Below are 18,623 nucleotides of genomic sequence, written 5' to 3'. Positions count from 1 at the left end.
CAGTCCACGATCACGACGGATTAAGGGGAGGTGGCCCGGCCGGCAGGTGCACGGTCGAAGGGCAGACTAGCGTCCGGGGACGTCTACCGGAGATGCAGAGTCGGCGAATAATGAACTGCAAGCGCGTATACCGGTCGACGAGAGACACGCAGTACTAGCGATACTGCTGATCCGTTTTCACCGGTATAGATATCTAACAACCCTTGGATCTTTGCCATTGGACGGCCTGTATTCAATACAGGGTACCATAAAAGAGCTCTTGAGAGAAACACCCCAGGTCGCCATTAAAGTGTAGAAGATATTCCCACTTGCATTATTTACGGCCAGATGAAGGGCTGTATTTCCATCTTGGTCCTGGACGTTTAGAATTCGTGTGCCATACTTTTGTTGACGCTGGCAAATATAACTAACTATCTCGAGCTTTTCCTTTTCAACGGCAACATGAATAAAGTTCTTGCCAGAAGCATTGAGTGAGAACGCACTACGAGGACACTGTATAAGCAACTTGCGCAGTATACCAAGTCTCCCGTGTGCAGCCGCAATGTGTAAAGGCAATGATCCCGTAGAGTCTGTGTACAAGGGAGAAAGTGGGTCTTTTTCCATAATAAGTTCTACGATATCCCATTCTTTCTTCATAACATTATGGAACCACCGAAAGTGTTGGAGAGGTATCAGACAAGCATATAGAAATTCAATAATTAAAGTGCGTTCCCTGCGTCCCTCCCAAGGGAGTGATGCCAAAAAATGCAGAGGAGTGCTCCCGGATTCATCTCCTTGTGACGTAAGACCAGCATTCTGTTGGAATCAACCACGTAGTAGGAGTCCTGTCCGGTATGGACTAGGAGCAGTCACCGACTCGGTTTTTGTAATAGGCTAGCAGCTAATATAAATACCCGTGTACCCCTGCGTTGTAATATCAGATCGTGAGATCAATCAATAAAAGTACAAAGGCTCGACACGAGCCTGTTGCTATAACTCGGCGACTCCGCGTATTGTATTCCGACGACTTGGTCTACGCTAGCTAGCTAGACACGAGGATCCATCCAGCTGCCTGCCTAGTTGCTTCAAGTGTACGTACGTGTTGCCGTATACGCTCGATCGGCCGGAAGAAATCGGCCGCCGCTAGCTTGTACGAGCGCACCGTCGGAAAGTACTCGACGGTTGCGTCATCAAGGTCGGGCTTGTGCCAACACATTCCACTCCAGCATAATCTTAACCAGCTCTGCAATTAACATTAACAATATTAACCATCTTCTTCGTTGAGAATTCTGCCATCAAGTCTCTTCGTTAGAATGCGGTTATAGAAATAACATAAAAAGCCTGTAATAAATATTGGGGTCCTTTTGAAGAGGATCAAGAACACAAAGACAAATGACAAAAAAGAATTCGAAGTTTCGTACAAGCCCTAAGAAAGGAACACCCACTGTTTACAACACGACGCCTCTGACCGCTAGACACCGCTGCCGCCGGAAGCAACACCTAAATGAATCCATATAATTTTCATTTTTCTGACGTTAGAGCCTTGGATGATTGTAACCTTCCTAATGGAAAACATAAGTTAATCTGAACGACTATTTCACATGTTTTAGATGGATGATTTGCAACTTGAATAAATAACACTGTTTTTAGAGAAAACGCAAAAGCCTTGCGTGGATGTCTCGTAAAAGGAACCAAGGGAAATGAAAGTGCTGGTAGTTAAACATACATACCTTTGTCTAGGAGAACCACGGCAGCATGCAATGCTGTTTTCCCTGCAGGACCTGAGGAGGACGCCACATACTTATCATCTTGCTCGTATGGCCTTTGTGTGAGGGCCCGAACGATATCAACCCTACGTAAAGTGGTAGCCAAGTAAAGTGGAGATATACCCTCATTGTTCACTATCTGCACCAGCGTGGGTCTGCTCAAGTCCTTTGAAATAAGCATCTCCACAATATCTAGATTTGAGTAGCGCACTGCCTCGTGTAAGCATGTGTCTCCTTTGAGATTTTGGGCCCTTAGAAACTTGGCAATACCCGTGTCGCTCATCATACTGAGCAAAATTTTGACCATAGCATCATACCCTCTGAATGCCGCATAATGCAGTGGTGTATCTCCTCTGTTGTTCACTGCGGATAAGAGCACACTTGCGAGGTCTTCATGGTTGTTCCGGATGTCATCCACTAGTTCCACATTTCCAAACCTTACAGCAATATGGAGCACCCCGTCCCCATCGGGGGTGACTCGATAGCATCTACTGAGAAAATCAGAGGATGTTAATGGAGGATCAGGTGCACTAGGTGCCACAGACGCTTCTCTACTTGGATTCCAATGCGAGTTAAAATGACAAATATACTCATTGAAGCTTTCAGAAGATGGCTCTAGCTCTGGGCATATGTTAATTGCCAACTGATCTTCCGTACTAACAAGTGTAGCACCTTCCGCGGCAACCTTTTGCAATTTGAAATCCATCATCTTCCCTGTAGAGAAAGAGTCACCCATGGTTCAGTCAATCTTTCTATACAATAAACAACTAGTGAGATTTAAGGCATCTCTACTTTTTTTAAATGTGAGGCAAAAGCTTTGCCCGTTCCATTAAGAAGATTGTTGCCTCGTTAGTTACAGGAAACCGCGCAAAAACCGAACAAACATGCACACTCTTACTCTAATAGTGACACCACATGGTCACACCCGCTTTCACCACTAGCTAAGGCCATACAAACACAACAGGACGATGCCATCTCTCGCTGATGGCGCAGCAAACATCACAAGAGCATGCCATCCACACGCACACAAACCAGCGGTGAGACGCTCCGCCGTACAAGCTGGCTCCAACCACTTCCGGAGAGAAGAAACCACGACCGATATGGGAGGAGCAGTCCTGGGACACTCCTACAGAGAGCCTTTAATCCCAAACAAGCTGGGGTATACTAGAGGTGAAACTCATAAGATCTCGCAACCAACTCATGGTTCTGGCACATGGATAGCAAGCTTCCACGCACCCCTGTCCATGGCTATTTCTTTGGTGATACTCCAGTCCTTCAGATCTCCCTTTACGGACTCCCCCATGTCAAGTTCGGTCTACCCCGACCTCTCTTGACATTATCAGTATGCTTTAGCCGTCCGCTATGCACCGGAGCTTCTGGAGGTGTGACAGCCCAAGACCGATGCTCCAGATGCCTTCCATGTTTCTGTGTTAGCCACGTTGATTATTTGTTTGTTGCATTCATCTTCGCATCATTCGCATTGCATCAGCACTCCGTTGTCGTCATTTTTCAAAACTTGCATCCGTTCATAGTTGTCGGTTGTCCCGATTGCCTTTTGTTGACCATTTCGAGACCAGCCACACTTGCACGTGCCCACGACATCGTTAAAATATTTGTTTTCCAAGTGGGAAGGAAACATTCTCGGAATGGGTTGAAAGTTGACGTGCGGTCTTAATATATTGTAGCTCGCATTCCAGAACTCGTTTGATACCCGAACCGTCAAATTATAGTGGCACTATAGCCGGTCGAATCGTCGGACGTTCGATGTTTTACAATGGTTGCCGGGCCACTCTTCTTTCTCTCCCGCGGCCCTAAGTCTTCCTAGCACAGCCCACCACCACGCACTATGACTATCCCCTTAGTCGGAGCCATCCGATCATCACCAGAGGGCTCAAAAACCTCCCAAAACACCAAACCCTAGGCCCTTGCCTATTTAAGGTCTCCCCATGCCCATTTGGGTGGAAAACTATAGCCCCTAGCCCTCCATGCAGCCAGCTGCCACCCCCACACCCTCGTTTTCCACGCCGGCCACCCAACCGCCACCACTTGGCGCCGCCCCAGTAGGCTCGCCGCCGGCTCGTCAAACCTGCACTACTAGGGAAAACCCTATAGGTAGAAAAATAACAGTAGCGCAGGGTTTGAGGCAGGCCACAGAGGCCCCCGGGCTGTCCACAGCAGCAGCATGTGTCACCGGCCCGTACTACTGCTAAACTAGTTAGCAGTAGCGCGTGATCAGAAAACCATGCCGCTACTATGGCCAACCCGGGCCCAGCTCCAAGGCCCCACTTAGCAGCAGTGTGTGGCCTAGACCCGCGCTACAACTAATGGGCTTAGCAGTAGCGGTGGCCCAACCCCTCACTACTGCTAAACTCATGTTATCTTCATTCCCGCGGTCGATGGCCTCTCACTCTCCCTCTCCACTCTTTCCCCCACCCTCGTCGGCCCGGCCCTGCACTGCACTGCTCCGGCTGCCCTCCCTCGTGCCGGTCCTACCCCACGCACGACCGCCCTCCCCTGCGCCAGCCCTCGCCCGCACTGCGCTGCTCTGGCCGCCCACCCCCACGCCGACCCTCCCCCACGCACGGCCACCCTCCCTCGCGTCGGCCCTCTCCGTTGCTTTCTCTGCCCCGCCGGCTACCATGAGTACCTCCTCTCAATTCAATTTCTTTTGAATATATATTTGAATGAATTGATGAAGTGAATAAATTAGCTAGGTATCTCTAAATGTACCGTTGGATGAATTAGCAAATGCAATATGTTCAAAAAAATTACTGATTTTGTTCATATATGTGAACCCTAGGTGTTCATATATGTGAACCCTAGGTGTTCATATATATGAGCCCATTTCATCATTAGAGCACTAATTAGGTGTTCATATATATATATATATATATATATATATATATATATATATATATATATATAGTGTTGCTATTCATCACCCAGGGTGCAGAATAATTTATTCTTCACCCGAGGTAATCTTACAACCATTTCATTCGTAAATTACATTTGGAATACAAATATTTAGATTCATATCGATTCACTACGTAAAACTTGACATAAAAAAACCAAATAGCGGTCATAAGATTAAAAAAATTACATTTTATGTATATTTTACACTATATTTTTACGTTTATAATTTTAGGTAACATAAAATATTTTTTACGGCCATTATATATTTTCTTACGTTCTCTTTTTACGTATGAAAGAAGACAAAATTTACGAAACGTAAAATTACGGTGCATTGCTGTAAAAATAGAGGGGGTGAAGAATAACTATTCCTCACCCAGGGTGACGAATAGTCAATCCCTATATATATATATATATATAGGTAAAATATATGGGACACCTAGGTGCCTGGGCACCTAGGATATCAGCCGTTGGATCAATCCACGATCCTGCCAATGCATATCGGGTTTCGATTGTTACACCCGTTAACAGCATTCATTAGCCATGTTTAAATATTGCATGCGGCCCAATTGTGGTATGATTCTCACCTTCCATATATTATTGCATGAGCATTAATTATTTCCTTCCATGATTTTCACATTATGTTGTTGCTCATTAATTCGATTCTTTCCAAATATGATAGATGCCCTCCAATTTGATTGTTTACCAAATAAAGAGCCAACGTACTTGCCATAATTTTCCTAGCAATTGAACCTGGACCAAATACAAGCACGCATTTGCATACCTATCTGATACGTGATTCACCTCTCCCTCATTTTCTTCTACGCCAGAATACCTTGCGTGGCCATGGTTGCCATTGTCACCGCCGCGCTCGCCGATGGCGCTCGCCGTCTGTTTTTGCTCCATTACATCTATGGCAATTTACCTATTTATTTTTGAACTGCAGGAATCTCCACTGGTTTGTCACACTTTTACCTTGCCATGCACACGGCCATAATCGAAGAATACACCTTGGAGACTACGACTGCCCGGATAACTCAGCTGCGACCTCGAGATGAACATAAAAAAACATCGTGTGACTCTTTTCTCTCTCAATGTTAGTCTTAGTCGTGCGAGGTATGTACAATTCATGTTTTTTGTGCAAAATATTTTTGTGAAACCTGAGACTTGAACTTTATGTTGTAATTCGCAAACCTTGTCTCATCTACAGATCATAGCCATGTGCTTGTAGTTTTTGACTTAGGTACGTCTCATTTTTGATATAGATGTATAATGGCGAGGATACTTCAATATATCTGGTAATTTATTCCTTCATTTTCCTTTGTGTTCATAACTTTTTTGTTCATCTAACTGGATATTGTTTCATTTCTTAATTTCTTTTTCAGTTGACTTTATCGTGGCTCTCTTGTGATAGATCTATGAAAAAAATGATCTATAGGACATAGAGCCGCTAAGCTAATGTTGAAATGTGCTGGATGGTTGACAATGAAGGCTTTGCGTGACAACGTTGGACATAATCAGTATGCGAAAGAAGAGAATGAGGATACATTCTATTTAATTGTATACTTTCTCTTTTTGGATCTTACATTTGTAGTTGCAATTTTGAGTGTGATAACAAATATTAGTCACGAAAATCGGGATGTAATATGGTTGTGCATGTGTATCAAATGATATGTGATCTCCTTTCATCTTTGAACTCTAATTATGCGTTGGTACTTGTAATTTGGGTTGTATGACACAAATTTTGGGCAACACACTAAGGTATTTTTTAAAATTTTATATATTGCAATGAGTCACATTCTCATACTTTTGGTTTTCTTTAGGAAGTAAATACGCAAAAGGGACCAAGTACTAGGAAAATAACCATGCTGATTCTGGGTATTATTTTTAGGAAATATATATAGCACAATGGTACCCCTGCCAACCGATATAGTTGCACATCCTAATATCTAATCATATCACACCCTATTCTACTTTCTAAATTTTATAATAGAAATGGAAAATCACATTTTATTACACCCATTTTTCCTAGGAGTTGGGTACCCACAGATGTGACATAAGGCCTACTCACTAACCTTTTCAAATTTTCTTGTAATAGGTATCAGTTACATGTATTAGATTCACATGGTGTCGTATACCTAATGTATGATACCCATACTTTGACGTGTCCAACGAATATACTCAAAGTCTCTTAATAATAATGCACCGACACACTAGTACACAGTCTTTTGAATTTCCTAAACCAATATGAATTTACTGCATTTTTGTATACAAATTTAAAAGGCATATAACAACGATCTTACTATGACATACCTAAGTTCATATAGTCAACTTAGAATCCACCAATTTTTGTGAGTATGTAGTGCACGCACGATGCATACCTACATGGTTGTTACATAATAGGTATCAGATACCTGCAACTTTATATAATTATCATCGAGAGATACCTACCCAATGACCATGCAAATCATGCAACAGTTCCTACACACATGGTGCAACCTATGAACATATAATACTTTCACCTGTGGTGATCTGTAGTTATTCACCTAACGTAATTATGTAAAGCTAGGTACTCACTGTATATATAGTTCAGTCCAAAAAATATGATACTGTACAGGAGCAGACACATGGTTCCATTTTATTAGAATTATGATACTGATCTTTATGATTTCCTACTATTGTTTTTTTTTGCATTGGAATGGCTCCGCGACAAACAAGATTTGTACTATCTGTGTATGATACTTAGATCGAACAGACACAAAGTGCTTGCTAAATGAGTTGGGTAGTTCTGGTAGCATGTCGAACGGACGTCGTACTAGAAATGCATAGGTATACCACAACTATTTTTTCATATACCCTGAAGAAATAACCACTAATCTAATTAAAGAACATATTATATTTCTTGCAGAAATAGTAGATATTATATGGTATTGGGCATAAATTAATGTCGAAACAAATTTATTTTACAAATTTAAATTTCCTAGCAAAGATATAATTGATGTGGTATAAATTGATTTATTGCGGAGCCATTAATCATGCACAGTCAAAACAAAACATATAAAAACGGTACATACTCCATCCCTGGGCATTGCATACCTAAGGAAGACACACTGTTCCCCTTAATAGTAACGGTGCAACAAAGATCTTTATGATTTCACACTCATTTTGATTTCACACTCATTTCATTTTTGCATAACACTACACAAAGGTCGTGTTAGTCGAGTGCCGTCCCTTTGCCAATTGTTTTGAATTTAATACCTAGGCAGCAGGAACTCGGTGAACGTCTGTTTTGCCTGAGTATCTTCCTTTTTCCTAGTGTTTGGCAATAGGCGTGACACTGGGCAAAATCTATAATCTCGGTAGTGCTTGTCTAATATTCCATCCATTAAAATATATATTCACATTTCCTAATCATTTTCTCTGCCCTATAATCCAACGTACAGAAGTGCGCTAGTACTAGAAGGAATAGAATTACACACTCGTATTTTAATATACCCTGAAGATGTAACCACTAATACAATTAAAGATCATCTTATATGATATACCCACGTTAAAAAAATGAATAACATTCAAAGAAAACTGATTTTCTAAAAGAAATTCGTAATGATAAAATACCTTTATATTTTAATTTGCGCCTATCGTTGGTACATACCCACACACGACTAGACTAATAAATGAACAGACAATATTTTTTATTATAGGTATATACCCACCAAACCCGGACTAATAAAATAGATAACATTCAATAATTGATGATTTTTTACGGAAATTCGTAGTGACAAAATAACTTTATATTTTAACTTGCTCCTAGAATGCATGTCAGTACGTATGGAAAATCATTTCGGTTTGAAACGTTCAGATAACAGACATTAATTAGACGCACACCTTTGAAAGGTATTTGATTGAGTAGTTATATACCCTTTCCATAAAAGACACGCCATGCAAAAAAATTTGGAAGGCACCATGGAAAATTATTTCGGTTTGATTTGTTCAAACGATGGCCCATTGATGACATACCCATCTTTGGAAGGTATTTCATTGCTATGGTATACCCTTTCCATAATGGCTACGCCATGCAATTTTTTTGGAAGGTATTCAATTGGCAGACATCAATTACTTTCGCAAAGTTCGTACGGGGTATGCATCACGAACACACATATGGAAACTTATTTTTTACATGCTGAGATATAACACAAAATATAAACCTATTTATTAACGGGTCAGACCCAATAACTCATCTACACATAATTAAAAAAATTGTACGATTCGATCTAACGGCATCTAGGCAAGGTGCCTGGGCACCTAGGTGTCCCAAACTGCCGTCCTATATATATATATATATATATAACCCTAGTTGTTCATATATATGAACCATGTGTTCATATATATGAGCCCATTTCATCATTTGGTTATTTTGCTATATTTAGGGTTATTATGAATATATTTAGGTTTTTTAGGCTTGATTGTTTTAGGGGATTTATGTTTTTAGTCTATATTTAGGGTTTCCGAATCAATACCAATACGAAGTTTGCATGAGATCATTTCAATATATATATATATACTTTGTACTATTTGGACATGTTGATCTTGAGCTACTGTGTATTTGGTGCCAAAGATGGGCACATATGTCTCTTTCTATTGGAGGCTAAATCCGAGTGGCCTATGTTCTGCCGGAATGTTGTTTCATCTCCGTTTTGGCAAATTTCAGGCGCTCGATATGTCCTATTTTAGCAAACGTCATGCTGGATTTTTCCGTGGATTTCAGCATGACTTGTGCTATAAAGTAGCAAATATCGAGTGCCAATGATTCGCTGGAACAGGAATTAAATGACATTCCGGTAACCCATAGGTCACTTTTTTATGTCATTACTCGATATATGTTGTCATTCTGTCGGGCCTCCGTGTATGCGTGTATGAGAGAGAATCCACCATATAGTGTCAAAATATGAGAGAGGAAGAATGCCAACTGTTGTCGTGGGGGTCGCTTCGTTTCCTTCTTCTCGTGACATAGCTTGGTAACGCACGAGAGGAGGGGAAGCGACCATCACCAATGGTCGAAATATTTGTGAAGGAGAGTCCACCATAGACTGTCGAAATATGAGAGAGGAAGAATCCCGACTGTTGTCGTGGGGGTCGCTTCTTCATTCGAAGGTGCTAGACATTTGATGCAATGCGCTTTCAAATGAACGTAGGAGCGATCATCACCGACGACCGCAACTGTCAGAGAGGAGGAATCCCGACTGTTGTCGTGGGGGTCGCTTCTCCTTCATTCCCGTGTGCTCTATTTTGGTGTAATGCACTCGAGGACGAAGGGAGGAGCGACCATCACCGGCGATCGAATATATCAGAGAGGGAGTGCCCACCATATACACCATGTGAGATGAGAGTTTTCAACGAAAGACTCGACAGTCAACCCGTGATGAATAATTATGATCTGTGTGCTGAGTTCCTGTTATTTGCCTTCGATTTGTAATTTTTGACTTATGAACATAGGAAATGCCTGACGACGATAGGATCCCTGAGTGCGACTATTGTGAAGACGTACGTGGTATGTGCGAAAGGATGCCTCATCTGCAAAATGGTAGGTGCTTCACCATTGTGTTGAAGGAGACTTTCGACGTTTTTACGGTACGTAATGACGACAAGTATTTTTCCTTAATTAAGCATGACTTGTAATTTTTGGCTTCAACGTGTGATTTCCATTTTTTACAATTCGACTAGTTCATCCCATGTCATGCAAGACAGTATGTTCTTGGAAAAGCTGGGTTTCGAAGATAAGGAGAGAACATAGACGAAGAGAGCTCACCATAGGGCAAAATTGACGATAATTCACTTTTCTGGTTAAGCTATTTAATGCACCAAATAGCTCACACTTTGGTTGCTCAACTTGGAGAGGACTTTGCAAGGCCTATGAATTTAAGCAGGATATGAAAATAACCTTCGATATTCAGCCCGAAGATGAAATTGACGATAATATTGACATTTGGGTGGATGTGGACACGCTTCCAATTCTACCTCTTTGTGAGTTTGTCAAATAAATTTGTTAAGTAATTTATATTGTTTATTTAAAAATCATTGATGACTTATTTCCATTGGCAGCTTATTTCCATTCTTCAAAAAATGTGCGGAAGATAGTAGACAAAACCTACTACACTGATGGCTCTGAACTAACTTACGAGGAGAAAGATCATCTTGTCTCATTTATTATTGATGTTGAGACTTTCATTAACAATTATGAAACTCCTCCACATTATGGTCAATACATGCCACTAGTCCACATGTTGAACTATAGAAACATCCATGGAAATGACATGGTAAGAATTTTTACTATTATGACACCAGTGCATCTATTCATACATTCTTCTAATTAAAGCTAAACTACATTGCTTACTACGTTATTATTATGCTCTTCAACAGAAAATCCCGAAGGATTGTGTGCCTCATCTGATGCATACGAAAGATCACACTGATATTATTAGCTTACGGCTAAGTCTGCCTACGGTCCTCCGCTGTGCATACATGATTTCTCAAAGAGATGAAGACCTCGCAATCAAAGGATGGAAAAAAGTTATGAATAATCGCAGGGAGCTGCTTGGAGGCAACATGGTGCGGAGCCCATGAATTGGAGACAGGATAATCTCCATTCTTCATAATGGAGAGTCAGGACCTATCCTATTTTATGCTATTTTACCTTAAGAGTGGGTAGCAGGTCCTAGCTAGCTAGTACTGCTAGGAACAATTAACTAGTGTTGGTTATGACTATCATGACAAGGAGTTGTTACTATGATTATGTTGATGAGTGATGTGCTATAATGATGAGTTGTTAGATGACTATGATGATGAGTATGACTTGTTATTGTGATAATGATGATGAGTTATTATTATGATGATGATGCTGAGTTGTTATATCATTATGAGCATCATTAGTTATTATATCAGTGGGTGAAAGAAACGTGGATTAGATTCAAGTGGGGGCATAGTAATGATATAACAATCTCTAAATTGCTACTGTATCAAAACTTGTATAATGATGTATAAATACGCTACAAAACAATAGAGAATGGAATATAGACATGTACTAGTAGCGCAGGTCACGGGCTCGTTACTAATAACTATCATTAGCGCTGGGTTGCGCCGGCGCTACTGCTATTTGAGTTAGCAGTAGCGCCTGCCTGAAGCTCGCTACTACTAAAATTTAGTTGTAGCATCGTACTAGTAGCACGCCCACCTGCTCTACTACTATGCCAAAAAGCCCACGCTACTGCTAGGGTTTTCCCTAGTAGTGCAGGAGCCACCAAGTCGCCTCTCCTCGCCCTTGCCTCCCACCAGCCGTCGCGGCCCTGTGATCCAATCATGGGCTCGCGAGAGCCCTCCGTCGCCCTGGGCCCAAGGAAGCCCGCGCGCTCCCGCAGCCTCCCCGAGCCCCCTCTGCGCCTGACCCTGCCGCCTCGTTGCGCGACCCCAGAGCCTCCTCCAACCGGCGTCCCGCGTCGCCGCCGGCAGCCCCAGGACTTCCCCCACCGCCCTATTCTCCCCTCCTCCTATTCCCCCCCTCTCTCACACACACTATCTCTCTGCCCTGGTCCGCAGGAACCGCCGCCGCCCGAAGCTTCCACCGCCACCGCGTCGACCTCGCCCCGCTCCGGTACCAACGTCCCCACGCCGCCTACTGCTGGATCCGGCCTCCCCGGCCCCGGATCCACGTGCTTGCACCCTCGCCTTGGCCTTCGGCCGCCGCCGGCTCGGCCCCGACCCGCGTCCCGAGACCGGTTCGTCCCTGAACGCCCTCGCCACCCCAACCAAAACGGCCCCACGAGCTCCCGCACCTCTTCATACAACTTCCCCCCTCCTAAATTTCGCCCCAAGTCCTCAATTTTTCATCATAATATATGCATTTTCAAGTGGCCACAACTTTGTACCTATGCATCTGATGGATATGATGTTTATATGTAAAAGTATCTACTCTTCGTGTCCTACATATGATGGTGGCATTTGCATGCATAATAGGATTCTTATACATGTTGTAAACTTCGTTGCAAAAGGGCATCAGGAACTAATCCGCGGAACTGTTAAAACAATCAAACTTGCCATGATAATTGCCACTAATCTAGAGCTCAGATGCATATGATTCCTTCATGTGATTTGGCCAATGCAATGTGTACTTTCATGCCATGCCCTTGGTTGCCATGTAAATTTCCTGTAGCATGTCTATTTCTTGCTCTAAGGTTGCTATCATGATAAAACTTCCTATTAACAGAAATTTCCATCTTGCAAAACTCATATTAAATAATCCATGCATCCTACAAATTTGTGCCAATGGAGTAATTTGCAGATTGTCATGTCTGCTGCATGTACGTATCAGTCACATAAATACTAAAATTGCTTTAGCTGCTGTGATGCACAAAATTGCTTTAGCTGTTGTAATGTGCATCTCAAGACAGCATTATAATATCACTGTTCTGCAAACTCCATTTTTTTTCTCCAAGTCAAGAAACTATAACAGAACATTGCATTTTGCATAAATCATACTAAATTAACCTTGATGCCTATGAACCTAAACCCTATAAATGAAATGTAGAATTTTATCTCTACTTTAAGTGCATATTATTTTCATCCATGTTAGCATCCTGTAGACTATTGTTTGGTTGCTCCTAAGTAGGCATCACACTGTTTTGGGCAGATTATAACTAAAACTTGTGTTGAACCGTGGCCCCGTTTTGATCATGTCATACATGAGACTTGCTTAGAATTGCATGTAGTTTTCAATAGAGTCAATTACACCAGCGGTGCTAGAACTTGGCAAGGATGGTCACTTTAGTGCTAGAACTTGTGGCATACATCGAACTGGTGTAAAAAGTTGGCTTAGTTGTGCAAATACAGTGCATTTGCTGTTCACACCGCTGACTTGGCACCGTATTTTCGTTTGGAGCCGTATACTCTGCGTACGTGGCATAAGATGGGTCCCATATTATGAAAGAAAGCATACAAATAAACATTAGCAGTGTACGTGGCTTCGAGCATAACAGAACATTGCATTTTGCATAAATCATACTAAATTAACCTTGATGCCTATGAACCTAAACCCTATAAATGAAATGTAGAATTTTATCTCTACTTTAAGTGCATATTATTTTCATCCATGTTAGCATCCTGTAGACTATTGTTTGGTTGCTCCTAAGTAGGCATCACACTGTTTTGGGCAGATTATAACTAAAACTTGTGTTGAACCGTGGTCCCGTTTTGATCATGTCATACATGAGACTTGCTTAGAATTGCATGTAGTTTTCAATAGAGTCAATTACACCAGCGGTGCTAGAACTTGGCAAGGATGGTCACTTTAGTGCTAGAACTTGTGGCATACATCGAACTGGTGTAAAAAGTTGGCTTAGCTATGCAAATACAGTGCATTTGCTGTTCACACCGCTGACTTGGCACCGTATTTTCGTTTGGAGCCGTATACTCTGCGTACGTGGCATAAGATGGGTCCCATATTATGAAAGAAAGCATACAAATAAACATTAGCAGTGTACGTGGCTTCGAGCAGGTCCCACCTGTCAGTGAGACAGCACAAATAATTGTACGTATTGAAATAAAAATTACGACGGAAAGGGTTCGAACCTCTCACCTCTGTGCTGCACCGCTGAGTTGCTAGCCAACTCATCAGATTACCTATGATAGTACTGCTGATGCATATAATTTATATCTTGATGACTAAACTAATTGTATTAAAATATTATAATCCGAAAATTGTATTTGAAAAAAAATAGTGCGCCGGGGGTTTGAACTGGGCACCTACGGGCTCCTAAGAGGAAACAAACCTTCATATTTTTTGGATGAACAAAATAAATTTAAATTCTTAATCAAAAGAAAGAAAGATTACAGCCTTGATGATTCAACCAGCAACCTCAAGCTATCATGCGGCCATGCATTCCACTAATATATAAATAATTATAAATATAATGTTTCATTCATAAAAATTTATAAATATAATACATGGACAGCCCAAGTGTTCATAATTTACTTATATATTTTTTATATAATTCTTACTTTAATTATATGATTTTGGTTAAATGAATACATGAACACTTTAAAAAATACAAATATTTGTATAATTCATAATTTATTTATATGGATTTTGGTTAAATTAATACGTGAACATTTTCTCAAATTTCATGAGCATTCATTAATGTAATTTGTATATTTATATGGATATTATTCATAACACACTACTATAATTATATATTTTTTACATATATTTTAGAAGGAAAAATCAAACATGTTCAAGAAAATATATAATTATTTATATATTTTGTTGGTTGTAGTGGCATGCATGCCCGCATGATAGCTTGTGGTTGCTGGTTCAAATCAGCAAGGCTGCATTCTTTTTTTTGGATTAAAATTATAATTTCTTTTTGTTCAGTTAAAAGATATAAAGGATTATTTCCTGATAAAATTCCATAGGTAATTTGTGTGGTGTGGCTAGCGACGCACGGTTGGTACGCAGGTGTCCTGTTCGAACCACTAGCGCACCTGTTTTTTCAAACACAATTTCTGATCATTGTTTTTAATTCAAGTTGCTTAGTGAAAAGAATATATATGTATCCTTAGCAGATCCAAATGTAATTGGGATGAGTTGGCTAGCAAGGCAAGCGTGCAGCACGCATGTCGTCTGTTCGAGATCCCCCGACGACTCATTTTTTTCAACTATAATAAAATATAATGTCTGAGTGACATGTGGGACCCTCTCAGGGCCAAGTTACCCACCTTATGCCACGTAAGCAGAGTATACAGCTGCAAACGGAAATACAGTGCCAAGTCAGCGGTATGTATGGCAAATGCACCGTATTTGCACAAATGAGCCAACTTTTTACACCAGTTTGATGTATGCCGCAAGTTCTAGCACTAAAGTGACCATTATTGCCAAGTTCTAGCACCACTGATGTAATTGACTCTTTTCAATATATCCTGTTGCATTCATGATTTAAATGTTTGTGGTTGTTGTTTGCATGCATGCATTTTGCATTAATGACATGCTACACTTGTGTTGATCATATCTTTTTAACCGTAGCTCTAAATTAAATGGATTACATGTGTAAATTGACTAGAAAAACGTGTAGAATAATATGGTGCATTTTATTTTGCTGTTTAACAACTACTAAATTGTGTTTATTGTAGAACAGTATCAAATTCGAAATTTGCATATGGGGATTTTCTGGAATTGTTATTTGAATGTAATCCAAATTGTGTCTTTGCTCAAAAATTAAAAGCGCCTGTTGATCATAACACAAGGTGGGCAAGGTGGTAATCCAAAGGAGGAAACAACACCGCTTTCCAAATTTCAAATAATTTCCAGAAAAATACACATGTCAAATCTGCTACATGCTAGTAAATTTTCAGGTAAAAAATATCAGTTTTCACCAAAATAAAAAGACACTTGTGCTTAATTTTCTGCCTTTTTAGAGCACTATACTGTAATTGTTTGCACAGAAAATAGAGACGTCTTTTTGTTGGCACAACTTTACAAGCATGTTAAAGACTCGACTTCAAATACGTAAAAGTTATTTATTTATTTATTTACTGTTCATCATGGATGCTTGGTAGTTTGGAATTTATTCCAAACATATTCACGAGCGAGTACCTTTAGTGGTGGAAAATGTATGTGCTCATTTGATATTCGTCTGCCATTTCAGAGTGCGCAAACAGGCACAGCCCACCTGTGTCGTGGTGTGCGTATAGGTCTGTGCCAATGTCTACGTCCATCATACCATGAAAAAGAAAGAGAACGCATCGAGCCTCCAGGGCATCTCACCAGGAAGATCCTTAATCTTCGAAGAAACTTCCTTAGGCAGATGTACATTGTTGTCCTTGCACAAGAGTATGTATGCCAGAAAATCCTTCCGCATCTCCTTTGATTCCTAGTAGCATATGACATCCAGTTATATACAGTATGCAGCCAAAAACAGAAGAAAAAAATCAAACTGGCGACCACTTACAAATGGAAACCATCGAACAAGTTGACGACCGTCCCACAAGCGCATGAAATTGAATACGAAAAATCCACTATCATAGCTACAAGTGGAGCGAGAAGAATTAAGGTCAAGTATCTCACACACAACTACAGAAGAAAGTAATCAAGTAAACTGCATGAGAATTGCTGAAACTAAATCCAGTTTTCCAAAGGAGGTCCTTGAGCTTCTTCATGCTTGGCTTAATGTGTATTTTTCATTCAGGATCTACTTCATTTTACAGTTTTCATTGTATTTTACAAAAGTTTATACTGTATTTTTCTACCACGTTTTTTACGCTAATTTGCACTGCATGTTTTAGAGTTTCCAGCATATTACACTAGTTTCTAGTGTATTTTTACCATGGTTTTTATTGCATTTTTCATCTGTGACTTTAAAGCAATTTGTACTACACATTTTGGAGCCTTCTTAATTTGATACTCCCTCTGTCCCAACATAAGTGTCTCTACTTTAGTACAACTTTATTTATTTTAGGACGGAGGGAGTACTAGTTTTCTGCAGGATTTTTATACTAGTTTCAACAACAGTTCTATGGCAGCGTTTGTACAAGTAATGTGTTATGCAGTTTTGGGATCTAAATTTCTAATGCATTCTACATTAGTTTTTTTTTCATTTTCTACAAGTGCTTACATATTTCATAAATGTTGATAACTTTTTCTAAAGGTCAAACTTTATCACCTTTAGACTGCTGTTTGCTGGACATACAGCCCGTTTGGTTGCTACATGTCAGAACAATAGAAGATCGTAATGACAAAAGAATACTATTCCTACGTACATTAACAGCTAGACCTGTAAGTGTGATACCTACTAAGCCACACTTGAGAACCTCACGATAATTTGTGACATAGTTCATACCTGTTCTGTTGTCTAGGTAATTTGGGGAAATCGTATTCCCAGCTACGGAAGTCAATTGCAAGGTTCATGGTTACGGTAAGTGCATCACAGATAATGCATCTAGTTTTCTGGTGGCGCTCCGCGGGATCATCACCACCTTCATTAGTATCTCGTAGAGAGTCCAGAATACTGAGCTTTCGATCACACATGTTGAAAGCGTACAGAGTCCAATGGTCACCACAAATGACGACTGGGATGAATACCTAGATATAAACAAACAACACCGCTCAACTCAAATGCGCCAAATGAAACCATCTAATATGCATATAACTCAAGCGGTAAATTCAGAACAGCAAACAAAGTTAAAAGTCGTCAAAGTTTGGCGCCAATAGAAAAAAATAATGCTAGATGCATATGTGTAAAAAATTCAAAAATTTGACAGTTGGAATATAATTTTTTCACCTAATAGCACGTGCTCCCGGACCAATTTTGAATAACCTGGTTTATAACATTACTAATTCATTTTCACTGTCTTTCTTTAGGGAGAGAGATAACGAGATAATACCATATGTGATTGTGAAGCATTATATAGAACTGATCCAGAATAAAAAAGCATTTGGAGAAACTTGAGATCGGAACATCCACCGAGTGAACTTTTCGCCCAGTCTGAATCAACACAGTGCCTCCAACCCAAACACCTGGTATTCCTAAAATCGTGAGCGTCCTCTCTCTGCAGATTGCTAACAGCTAAATTTAGGCATACGCCATCCATCTTTTGTTCATCCTTCATTAATTTCTGAATATCCTCAGGCCTTGAACAGATAACACCCATACAGCATGGAGAAGTAATAAAAAACCACATTGCGGGTCAACAGATGAAGTAAAAACCAACATATGTTGAACGGACACATGCTACACTTACCCTTGCCATATATGCAATTTATCAGCGATAGTGCCCTCATACAACTCCTCCAGTATTTTGGCATTTGGTCTACAAAAAGTCTGCCTTTTCACTAAGAAAGGAGACTTCAACGTCTTGAATGGCTCCACTAAAATCTTTGTCATGGGAGCAACCTTATACAAGGGTGGCCTTGTACTACCAATAGCT

The 18,623-nt window shown here is 40.5% G+C and overlaps 1 protein-coding gene across 1 annotated transcript; it reads right to left on the bottom strand.

Moving 5' to 3' along the window:
* Positions 1-1,450: 1,450 nt before the first annotated feature.
* On the bottom strand, positions 1,451-18,474 carry LOC123191354 (uncharacterized). The gene is made up of 6 exons (XM_044604126.1): positions 18,081-18,474; positions 17,537-17,778; positions 16,649-16,724; positions 16,465-16,570; positions 1,710-2,459; positions 1,451-1,479 (listed from the first exon to the last, which is right to left on the bottom strand). The coding sequence occupies exons 1-6, from the start codon at positions 18,375-18,377 to the stop codon at positions 1,451-1,453; spliced, it is 1,500 nt and encodes a 499-aa protein (XP_044460061.1). The 5' UTR covers positions 18,378-18,474.
* Between the last annotated feature and the right edge of the window lie 149 nt (positions 18,475-18,623).

The sequence above is a fragment of the Triticum aestivum genome, chromosome 2A (assembly GCF_018294505.1).
Source record: "Triticum aestivum cultivar Chinese Spring chromosome 2A, IWGSC CS RefSeq v2.1, whole genome shotgun sequence".
NCBI lineage: Eukaryota > Viridiplantae > Streptophyta > Magnoliopsida > Poales > Poaceae > Triticum > Triticum aestivum.
This window is presented reverse-complemented; position numbering and strand designations above follow the sequence as displayed.

Coding starts and splice junctions, on each gene's coding strand:
- LOC123191354 (XM_044604126.1), bottom strand. CDS start 18,377: ATGTGGTTTTTTATTACTTCTCCATGCTGTATGGGTGTTATCTGTTCA. Junction 17,779..18,080: donor ATGCTTCACAATCACATATG/GTATTATCTCGT, acceptor GTTTATATCTAG/GTATTCATCCCAGTCGTCAT. Junction 1,480..1,709: donor CGTGGTTCTCCTAGACAAAG/GTATGTATGTTT, acceptor GGATTCATTTAG/GTGTTGCTTCCGGCGGCAGC.